Genomic DNA, 11452 nt, shown 5'->3' with positions numbered 1-11452 from the left:
ACTGTGTTTTTATTTTAAATTTTTATCAGTTTGACACAGTCATAATGTAAACAGTCAAGGTTTTACTGCAGCAAATAGAGCCTCAGCTTACTCCTCCCATATGTGATTCCCATTTGCCAGAGGTGACCACTGTTTTTCTAGTTATTTGCCTCCATGTTTCTAATTAACATCCTGTGAGCTTCTTGGAATTTTTTTTTTAAAAGGTACCTATTAATTTCATACCATTGAAGATTTAACATATATCCTCTGTTCCACATAACCTACTACTTCATTCTTACAGTATAGTTTTATCACAGATTAAAGTTTACAGTATGATTTTAAATATTGTTCTGCTTAACTATGTAGTATGCTATATTTACTTATGTGATTTTTAAAAATATTTTTAGTTGTAGTTAGACACAATATCTTTATATATTTATTTTTATGTGGAGGATCGAACCTAGCACCTCACATGTGCTAGGCAAGCGCTCCAGCACAGAGCCCCAGCCCCATACTTATGTAATTTTTATTGTCTTGGAAGTTAATGTCTTTATTTTTTTTCTCTTTTCCTATGTATCTGTATCACTGATTCATTCCCAAATCTGCTGGAAGTATTAATGTTTCAAACATACAGATAATCGTAATTTTTACTGGAGACATCCTGCTGAAGTTCTTGGTGTTTTTACTCCAGTTTGTACTGGCTACCCTCTAGGTTTGCTATATAGCTGTTGCTGTGTTGTTGTACTTGGGTGCCCTCTGGTTTGAGCTCAGGAATTCTAGTCCTGTATTTGTAGATGAGACCTAAAGATACCACCTACAGGTCTAGCAAATTAATGTTACAGCTGGGGTAGAACTTTAGCAAACTGATCACTGTTATTTCCTATTGATTATCTTTTCTCCAATATTTTATTATTTCAAGTACACAGAGAAATGGAATGAAATATACAATAAATACCCATAGGCCCAAGATATAGACTATGATTGCCAGCATCATCCATCTATCCAATCCTTGGTAATCTCTTAAGTACTTCCTATTAGAATCTACTTTCAGATCATGCCTCATTGATTGTTTTTAATCCAGACTGAGGAAACTCCAGTTTTAAATATCTGTGTACCTGCTACATGCTTAGCTTATGGTAGAAGGAAATGTGAGCTAGCATTTATGTCCTGAAGGAATTCATAACTTAGTCAAGATAGTGGATAATGTACAACTTATGAGCATATGAAGTAGAATAATATGAGGATATGCTTTCTGGTTTAATATAAAATTATGCACTACTGATGAAAATAACTGCAAAGATATTTTAAGTGCTAAATTCACTTTTTTAAAAATTATTTTTTTACATTATTTTTTTTTTTATTTTTTAGTTGTAGTTGAACACAGTATCTTTATTTTATTTATTTTTAAGTGGTGCTGAGGATCGAACCCAGACCACGCACATGCTAGGCAAGTGCTCTGCCACTGACCTACAGCCCCAGCCCACTAAATTCACTTTTTAAAAATTTTTTTTTAATTATACGTGACTTAATATCTTTGTTTATTTTTACAAGGTGCTGAGGATCGAACCCAGTGCCTCACATGTGCAAGGCAAGTGCTCTGCCACTGAGCTACAACCCCAGCCCAAATGAAATTCACTATTTAACAACACATATGTATGTCTTCATATGGGGGGGAACATGTTATAAATGAGGAATTGAAATATATTCTCTAGCTCAGTGTTTCCTGCTTTCCTTCTCATGTCCCAAATTTCCCTCTAGCACAGGGGTTTGCATGTGAACAAAAAGGGTACAAAGAAAGGAGATAGCATCCTACCTTAGTTCCTTACTGGCTTTAAAACTAATTTGTTCAGTTCACAGCTACTTAATGCATTTGAAGAGCATATTCATGTGTGTATGTACATATATAAAATATGAATGGTGGGTGACCTGTTAAGTGAATGAACACTCAGGATGTAACCTCAATTATATGTATAGATTACCCCCAAAGTCCCAGCATGTTAATTTTTTAAATATATATTTTTTGTATTAGAGACTGAACCCACGGATACAGTCTTGACTGACCTTCATTCCTAGCCCTTTTTATTTTTTATTTTGAGACAGGGTCTTATTTAGTTGCTTAGGGCCTAAGTTTTAGGCTGATCTCAAACTTGCGATCCTCCAGCCTCAGCCTCCCAAGTCAATGGGATTATAGATGTGTGCCCCTGTGCCAGGTGAGTTTTAAACCTATATTATTAACATTCATTTTCATTTTGCTTTATTATGAAAAGTCAAAAGCTAGCAATTTCCTGAATATAATAATTCAGCCATTAAATAAACGTTAGTTTTTGACCCTCAATTAGCCTTACTCATTTTCTTTGAATGCCTTTAGTCAGAAATAGAAGATTGCTTTAAGCTTAAATTTTTATTAATAACCTCGGGACAAATACATTAATAATAATTCCTTATAGATATATAGCATTTTACAATTTTGAAAGAACTTTCACATACACCAATTAAACCCTCACAACATCCCTGTGAGGTAGGCAGGGTAGGTGTTATTTTCTATTACTAATGAGAACAAGGCTCAGAGGTCACACAGTTGGTAAATGATGGAGCCAGGACTAGAACTTGGGCCTTCCGACATGCTGCCTCCCTGAGAACATTCAAGTAATGATATCCATGCTATATAATGAAAATTTCTCTCCTATGATGTTGATCAGATCCATTTTCGTAAGTTTTTATATCACCTTTCTCTAATATGCCTAAACATTCAAACTGATAAGACATTTCTTCCCTGTTTCTGGACTATTTCTTAGATGTATCAAGCACCATCCTAAGATGAAACTTACGATTAAGTTTTGAGGATCCTTGGCTACAAATGCTTAGATTATGATATGAAGATTTATTTCAGAAAATTCTGCCTAAATATTTCCATGTCATACATGTCAAACTGAAACCAAACAGGTCTGTTTTTATTCTCAAAAGCTTTGTGATCTTTCCCAGTAAGACTTTTATGTGTATAAATGGAAAATACGGGGAGGTGTTTAGCAATATTACTGGGAAACCTGTACACAGTGCACCTAAATGCAAGTAACATGACACTAATTTGTTTTCCTTGGCCTTAACAGAAAAGGAGGAGAACCATTATATTCTACTTTCAAGTCTGATCCCATCTCATGTGTGAAATCCTTAGCAACAAGCTATAAAAATGATCTGAATTATACCAATAGGAGGACTCGAGCAGTAGTGACCAAAACATATATGTATGTGGTACGAATAAAACACTTGCTCTTCAGTGGTTCATCTAGGTCCAGTGTAAATTACTTCTCAAGGCAGATTTTAAGCTATACCATCTCTTTTAAATTTTAAAATGTGAAATATGGTAGAGTTATCAACTTGGAATATGACTGAATGTAAATGACCCCCCAACTACCTTTCAAGCAGACTAAAGCTCCAAAGATATGAAAGGCAAGGGATAAAACCTAGTTTTTCTAGTATGGAGTGAAAAAGAGCAACTGCAAAACTGCAGGTTCAAGTGAACCATAGAACATCGTGCATGTTTTAAAAACATGAAAATGACCTGTATTATCAGGAATGATATTTTGAAAATTCCAGTTATGACCTTCTACATTTAAGAGTAATGGGATGAACCTAAGCCTGTGGGGGATCTAGAGAGGGAGTTGGGATGGGAAGTTAGGGAAAACCAAGAAAAACCTTAAATACATTCATCTTTCCAAAAATGTTTTCTAAATAGACTTGGTCAAAAAAGTTAGTGACAATTAAAGTGACTATTTTATCTTATAAAACAAAGTAGAACTTTAAATGCAAGTTAGAAATTAATAGATTAGTCCACTGACCAGGCTGTAGAAACTGAAATGTAAGTGCTGCTGTCAATAATAGCAGAAAACTGCTTCCAAAAATAGAATTGCTGTGGTAGGACTAAGCATTAATGGAACTATTAAAAAACAAGTACTTTTTACTTTAAGCCTAATTGAAAAACATTTGTACTCTTAAAGAAATCTAACAGTTTGAATTAATGTGAAAAATACTGCAGCTACATTTAAGTTTTCTAAGAAAAAAGATGTTAAGATCTACAATGTTCTAGTACAGTATATCAGCTGAAAACCAACTACACACTTCTTAAATGGATGTAGACTAAACTCTACCCTTTACATAGTATCATTGTCATCATCATCTTCATGTTTCCTCTTCATTGGGTTTGATTCATTGCCTATGTTCTGTGATGAAACCATGTTGGTGGTAATAAGAATATTTTTGGGCCCAATCATTGAAGGATTAATCAGAACATTTTGAACTGCAGTTGTTGCAGGAACTGTAAACAAAAAAGAAACCCCCCCACAAACCATGAATTACCCAGAATCCAAAATATACAGTCAAAAGTACACAACAAAGCTGAATGTAATTCTAATAGAAATTTCAGTAGCATGGAGTGCAACTACATCACAGAAGAAACAGGTAATTTATACTGCATTTTGAGTTGAATTAAATTTTTAAAATATTTTATTTTTCATTGGCAAATAGTATGTGATAAGGGTACAATGTGAGCTTTTGATCTGTGTATACATAAAGATTAAATCTACTAAAATGTATCTAATGCAAAGTTAAAATGTTTTATTTTTACTACATTAAATTTCAATTAGTACATTGAATTGGTCATGAAAAATAGTACAGGCCTATGTTTAAGGCAAGGAAACATGCTTCTCTTACAGGCCAATATTTTATGTAAGTTGTTTATTTATGTAGTTAGGGTTCAAAGGATGTGAAATCTCAACATACATATTAGTAAACTATGCTATATCAGAATTATATTATTCCAAACAATCTATATTTTATGAAGCGAGTAAAACAATTTTCATTTGAATTTATATTTGCATTCTGGATCACACACATACTCAGTTTACTAAGTTTTATCATTTTGAGCTTTTACTATAAATGCTTGTCCCTGAGGATGCCTTAGATTTGTGGATGCTGACGGTTTTTACTTCATTGTATTCTTTTGAGATTCTTGATAAGCATGTGGAATACTCTCCCCTCCCCCTGAAAATGTATACACAGGGAAAACTTCATTCAATTTTAGAGGATTCATACACCATCTCTGAAGAATGCTGATTTACAGCATTACTGCCAACTTCCTGTTGATATTATATCAGTTTATTTCTTGCCACAGGAACACAAACTGTTCTTTAATTGCAATTATTCATGAATTCTGACCCCCACCCAATCGTGTTACCTGGTTTGAGAGGAGTGGACTGAGAAGGTGGAATCTGCACCGTAAATCTTTGGCTTGTCACTGACGCTGGAGTTGCAACTTTATTTGGGACAGACACTGTTTGTGGGGTTGCTGTAGTTACAATCAACAGATCTTGTTAGTTAGATGAGTTATTTTTCAGACAAATATTCTATACTCCTTAACTTAGACTACCTTCAAAGCACAGAGAACTAGGGTAAAGTGAGAAGGTATCATTAGAAACAAGAGCAAAGTGATTTTTATTTGAAAAAATTGTGGTTCTGGGAATTGGACCCATGGATGCTTGAACACTGAGCTACAACAGCCCCAGCCCTTTATTTATTTTTTTTTAATTTTGAGAAAGAGTCTCCATAAGTTGCCCAGACTGGCCTTGAACTTTGTGATACTTCTGTCCCAGTCTCCCAAGTTGCTGGGATAAAAGCAAAGTAATTTTTAAAAAGCTTACAAACTTGTATAGATGCTATAAAATTGGACTTGGAGTATAGCTCACAACTCCAAATTCAGAATAGTATAGTAGTAAAGAATGTAGAGCTCTGGAGCTGGGCGTGCTGGCACAAGCCTATAATCCCAGCAGCATAGGAGGCTGAGGTAGGAGAATTGCCAAGTTTGAGGCCAGCTTCAGCAACTTAGATCCTGTCTCTAAATAAATAAATGAATAGGACTGGGGATGTGGCTCAGTGGTAAAAGTACCCCTGGGTTAAGTCCTCAGTACTCTACCCCATCCCCAACAAAGAAAAGAAAAACTCAAGTTATGGAGCCTACCTGCTTGAGATTGAATCCAGGCTCTATCACCTACAAGCTGGTTTTCCTTGGGCAAGTTCTTCTGCACCTCTGTTTTCTCATCTGTAAAATGGAGAGAACTGTATTTAAATTCATAAAATTCTGACAATTAAGTAAGATAATCCATGTAAAACTCTGCAAACAGCATCTAGTATACAGTAAATACTAAATTTTAGCTAATGAAGCCATGAAGTAGAGCTTACCAGAATGAAGACTCAAATTTTCTGTATAAATTACTTTAGGTGTTATTTATTTTTATATGTATATTGTTAATAGATCTTTATTTTATTTATTTATATGTGGTGCTGTGAATCTAACCTAGTGCCTCACATGTGCTAGGAAAGCACTCTACCACTGAGCCACAACCCCAATCCTAGGTGTGATTTTTAATGTCTCACTTGCTGAGAATTAGATGTCTACTTGCCCATGAAAGTAAATCAACATGCACTTAATAAAAAGAGGTTGATTAAATACATACCTTGGGTCCCCAGGTGGGCAAGAAGTTTTACCTCTTGCCTCTGTAATTTCCCTCATGTGTCATAGGAGTCATATTAGTATCTTATTTCATTCACTAGCATAGAAGTCTTGGCTAACATTTTTTATCCTGGTGAGCATGTGGCTCTTGTGCCTTTTTCCTAACAGGTATTCAACAAATGTTTGCTTAATGAATGGTTTTGCAATATTTAATATTTTAAGTATTTTTTTAGTTGTGTATGAATTCAGTGACTTTGTTTTTATGTGGTGCTGGTATCGAACCCAGTGCCTCACACTTGTGAGGCAAGTGGTCTACCACTGAGCTCCAACTCCAGCCTCACAAGATTTAATATCTATGTGGACAATGCCCTCTCAAAAAATAAATTTGTGGAAGTGTGTCTGTTTCTAATGTTTTCCTTTGGTGATGCAGGCTTCCCATATATCCCTCTGTGACCAGCGGTCTACCCAGGGTGAGAGCTGCTAAAGACAGTATAACTAGCATCATCTCTAGGGACAAAGAGGAAGAATGTCTAAGTGGGAGAAGAAAGTCCAAAGGTATCCAGAAATCTGGGTTCCAGTGATTTCTTTCCCAAACAGAAAGTGAGATCTTCCTGATATAGCTCCATTTTTAGGCAAGTTTTCTCATATTACGTAGTCCAGAGAATTTGAAGCTTAATGAAGTAGTATATTTTGTCAAGAAAAAATTTATAGTTGGTTGATGTTTTCCTGGTGATTATCTTAAGGAATTGAAATTTAGGCTTTAGAACTGAATAGATTAGATGTATAAGCCTTAATGTTTATGCAAATAATTTTTAAGATTAAAACATGCATCTTTAATAATAGTTTGAGTAGCACCCTCACTACAGATCTGGAAAAAAAATAAAGCAGTACAAGAAATGACTACAATTGAGACCTGAAGTTGGTTACCTTGCATGACATGTAATTGATTACCACATTCTAGGGGGTTTAAAATATTAGTATTGTTGCTGGGTGTGGTGGTGCATGCCTATAATCCCAGTGGCTTGGGAGGCTGAGGCAGGAGGATTGCAAGTTCAAATTCAGCCTCAGCAAGTTAGTGAGGTCCTATGCAACTCAGCAAAACAATGTCTCAAAATAAAAAGGCTGGGGGTGTGGCTCGGTGTTTAAGAGCCTCTGAGTTCAATCCCTGGTATCAAGATAAAAATATTAGTATTGTCAAGTGAAGTAGTATGCTCCTGTAGTACCAGCTACTTAGGAGACAGAATCAGGGGGATGCCATGAGCCCAGGAGTTAGAGGACTCCCCATCAAAACAATTAAAAATAAATACATGTGTATCCATAGATAAGTATATGATCAAAAAGTTATGCAGACGGTACATGCAAATTTCTACCACAAAGGTCATATGTAGGTATTCAGAAGTGTACACCTGATTCTATACCAGACTGGTTTTAAAATGGTGAAATGTGAATTTGGAGAACAAGAGATGGTTCATACCTCAAAAATCAAATTGCTTACACTAGAATTATATGATAACTTTAGGACACAAGTTATAAGCAATGAGAACCATGAAATTGGGAAAGGAGATTTTTCTGAAAATACTTAAATAATTAGGATATTTGAAAACAAAAACATGGGAACCTAATTATGTTATTTGTTTTCCTCATCTAAATAATGATATTAAAAAATTAATGATTTTCAAATACCATTCTTCACTAAAAGGAACCAAGTCTCTTTGGAAAAGTAGCTGATTCTAGATCTGACAGCAAACTATAAGATGGGCTTTGAACATCTTGTGTTAGAAAGAAAGAAATGTTCAAAGTATGATGGAAATCTACCAAAAAGAATATAGGGCACACAGATTGATGGAGCTCTCACTGAGTACCACTATAGGACAACCAATAAAGGATGATCAGTACATTTGTATTTGTATAGGAAATGGAAATACCACAGCATAAGAGTAAACTCCTGTTTCTGGTATCATAGTTTATACCAACAATAGTGTTGGGCAATGTCCAATTTTATACACATGGAATTTTATACTCTTATGGGATCAGACAAACCTTGTGGCTTTCTCATTTTAAAATGAAGTAAAGTATGTTTATAGGTTTGTCAGAAGATGAGTACAATTATGAATGGCAACATACACATGGGAATTTTGAGTCACATTTTTACTTGGATTACAGTTCAAAACCAAGTGCTAAGGCACTTTACAAGCCAGAAAAGCCATTTCCCCCTTTTACTCACCTATAGTAGGAGTAGTAGGTCTGCTACTAACAGTACCAACACTTAACCGTGGAACTAGTCTTCCTTGGTTTGACCCCTAGAGGGGATTTAAACACAAGTTAGTTTCAATGTTGTTAAGATTTGATATGGAGACTTAACCAAGAGTGAAACTACAATTATTAATGTGATTTATTAGTGGATAATCCATGACAAGAATGTCTTATTCTATTAGTGTTCTAAAATCCAATATTTAATATCGAGTTTTCACAAATGTATATACATGTACATATCTATGTAAACATAATTATGACTCTTAATTCTCTGTAGTGCTTAGAGTCTTATCTGAATGGGGATAACAGCTAACTTCCTTGTGATTTTTAATCTTCACTAGTCAATGTCTTAACAGCAAAAGAAATAAAATTCTCTTATAGCAATATTTCAGAAACAAAGGCAGCCAAATGTGTAGAGAACTAATTTCAGTAGTGGGACAGCCTTAGGTCATATTTCAGAAAGCAGGCCTAATTTATGATAGTACAACATTTACTCTGTTATTAGACCTCACTAAAAAACTATGGTATAGTGTAAAGATGAGTAGTTATGAGACCTGGTAATCATTCCTAGCTTTGAAACTGATCCCATAAATAAGTCTAGGCACAGTTTCCTGATATAAAAAATGTCTTTCTGGATTAGATGAACACTAAAGTTCCTTCTAGCTCTAAAAGTGTTTTAAGATAATAGTAAATTATCTTAACCTTTAATTAGCTTTGTTACCTATACGAATTTGCTTTTTACAAATTCTCCTATCATATTCCACTTTCCAGGGGCTCACTCTTTCTAGACAAGTGCTCTGCCACTGAGCAACATCCCCACCCCCCCCTGTATCCCACCTTGTTAAAAAGCAAAGTTGACTAAAAGTTCTTACCTTTTTAATTAAGGACTTCAGTCTGTAGTTTGGAGCTGTTAAGCAGTATCTATCAGGTGGCAACCTAGGTCCTGAATATGGCTTAATCAGTGGCAAAGGTGTTTGATTTTTCTGTCTTGCAATATCCAGCAAAAACTAAAGAAAAAATATCTTCATTTAGAACTACAATTTAAAAACTTCTAAGTAAAAATAACTTGAAATAAACATTTGCTCACATCTCTCGGGGGAGGAGAGGTAAACGATTGGTCTGCACGACACTGGATTGCCAGTCTCACATCATCTGCATCAACATTAGGTTTCTTAGCATGGCTTGAATAAATTTTTGCATCATCCAGAATTGTAGTCACATATCCTTTAAGAACAAAATTTTTTTCTTAAGTACATGAAGACAGCTTAATGGCAACTTGTCTTAGTTCCCACTAATTTCTGGAAAGTGTATGAATTTAGATTTTAATGGCTAATTGTTCTACACATAGGATAAATTTTTAAACAGATATTACAATGTAAATACTACTACTCCTAGCTTGAGCTCCTTTTTAATGATTGATTTACTTATTTGCAGTATTGAGTGAACCCAGGGCTTCACAAATGGCTCTGTCACTGAGGTACATTCCCATCCCTTTTTATTTTGAGACAGGGTCTAGCTAAGTTGCTGAGGTTGTGATCCTCCTGTTTCAGCCTGACAAGTATCTGGGCTTACAGTCGTGTGCCAACACACCCAGCATTTTAGTTATTTTTATATTAATAACTCAATATAAGTTGGTTGAAAATATTCTTATAATAAAGTGATTTATTTTTCAAATTCACATATTTGGCAAGTTTTGGGTTTTAACTTACGGAAAGCAAATTCCAGCATTTGATTTATAACTCTTGGTTCATACTCTGTGATTCCCATATCCTTCAAGATCTGTGCCATCACCTGTGGATTCAAATAAAAATGCCAGATGCAAAATCTAGGTATTGGAAATCAAGGCTGAACTGAAGGTAGTTGTTTGTATTTATGCGACAATGTTCCCATTCTCTGGGCTCCAAACTCCTACTTCTCCTTGTCTTCCCAAGTGTCAGTGATCACACCAGATCAGTTATATGCTCTAGCTGAAAACTTTTTGTTTTTGGCAGGGCTGACAAAAGAAAAAGGTCGGCGTTGGCTTTTCCAGCAGAGGTTGGGTGGCTCCAGCTGGTTGTCATTTTCAGATGGAGCGGTGGGGGAAGCTAGCATCAGAACGCTGGACGCTAAGAGTAAGGGCTTATAGATGGGACGACGGGACTAGGCGAGGTGGTGACGGCGGTGGCCCCGAGGCCCAGGAGACAAAGCGTGGCGGCCCGGCCGCGCACTTGGTTGAACCACGACCCTTTGGAGGGGCTACGCAGGAGCTGAAGGAGAGCGCCCCTGGGGCCAAGGCAAACCCCCATCGCCCCCTCCACCTGGTTGCCTTAGCTGGGCTGAAGCAGGCGCGCGAGCCCACCCCCTAGCCCTCAGTCTGGGTCTGCCTCACAGTTCAAGGGCCTCGCCAGGCTTCACGCCTCGCCTCTCATCCTTCGCACTTACCAAGGCATCTCTAGGAGCGTTCTTGGGAGGCGCCATCTTGCCCGACTCCATGTTATCCAGGCTCTCGTCATCCGGGGAGAGAGGGCAGCTCGAGGACTCCTCGCTCAGGCTCCACCTCTGTAGGGGCGGAAGGCGGGGTTACCGCGCAGGCTGGCGGGCCTGTGGCTGTTTCACAGCTGCTACTCCTGGCCTGTGCGGCCCATGGGAAACCTGGCTCTCCCAGAGGCTATCCGCACTGCGCGCCGGCGCCCCAAAGAGTCGGGGCCGCCTCGGAGGTTTGGAAGAGGAGGGTAAGCC

At 36.8% G+C, this 11452-nt stretch overlaps 1 protein-coding gene across 2 annotated transcripts; it reads right to left on the bottom strand.

The window, feature by feature from the left end:
• Positions 1-1560: 1560 nt before the first annotated feature.
• Positions 1561-11251, bottom strand: Taf9b (TATA-box binding protein associated factor 9b). 2 transcript variants are annotated; one of them, XM_026410329.2, is made up of 8 exons: positions 11156-11251; positions 10444-10525; positions 9822-9958; positions 9607-9741; positions 8706-8781; positions 5990-6070; positions 5210-5320; positions 1561-4291 (listed from the first exon to the last, which is right to left on the bottom strand). In XM_026410329.2, the coding sequence occupies exons 1-8, from the start codon at positions 11204-11206 to the stop codon at positions 4128-4130; spliced, it is 837 nt and encodes a 278-aa protein (XP_026266114.1). In that variant the 5' UTR covers positions 11207-11251; the 3' UTR covers positions 1561-4127. The 2 variants fall into 2 exon arrangements, with proteins under 2 accessions (XP_026266114.1, XP_026266115.1); XM_026410330.1 differs by lacking the exon at positions 1561-4291 and adding an exon at positions 4306-5016.
• Positions 11252-11452: the final 201 nt, after the last annotated feature.

This window comes from Urocitellus parryii, chromosome X, assembly GCF_045843805.1.
Source record: "Urocitellus parryii isolate mUroPar1 chromosome X, mUroPar1.hap1, whole genome shotgun sequence".
NCBI lineage: Eukaryota > Metazoa > Chordata > Mammalia > Rodentia > Sciuridae > Urocitellus > Urocitellus parryii.
Note: the sequence above shows the minus strand (reverse complement) of the source record. Positions and strands in the feature narration are given on the sequence as shown.

Excerpts from the sequence above, each read along its gene's own strand:
- Taf9b (XM_026410329.2), bottom strand. The coding sequence starts at position 11,206 with ATGGAGTCGGGCAAGATGGCGCCTCCCAAGAACGCTCCTAGAGATGCC. Across the intron at positions 8,782-9,606 it reads TGAAGTCCTTAATTAAAAAG|GGGTCAAACCAAGGAAGACT; the intron begins GTAAGAACTTTT and ends AATCCCCTCTAG. Across the intron at positions 6,071-8,705 it reads ACCTACTACTCCTACTATAG|ATGAGAAAACAGAGGTGCAG; the intron begins GTGAGTAAAAGG and ends TCCATTTTACAG.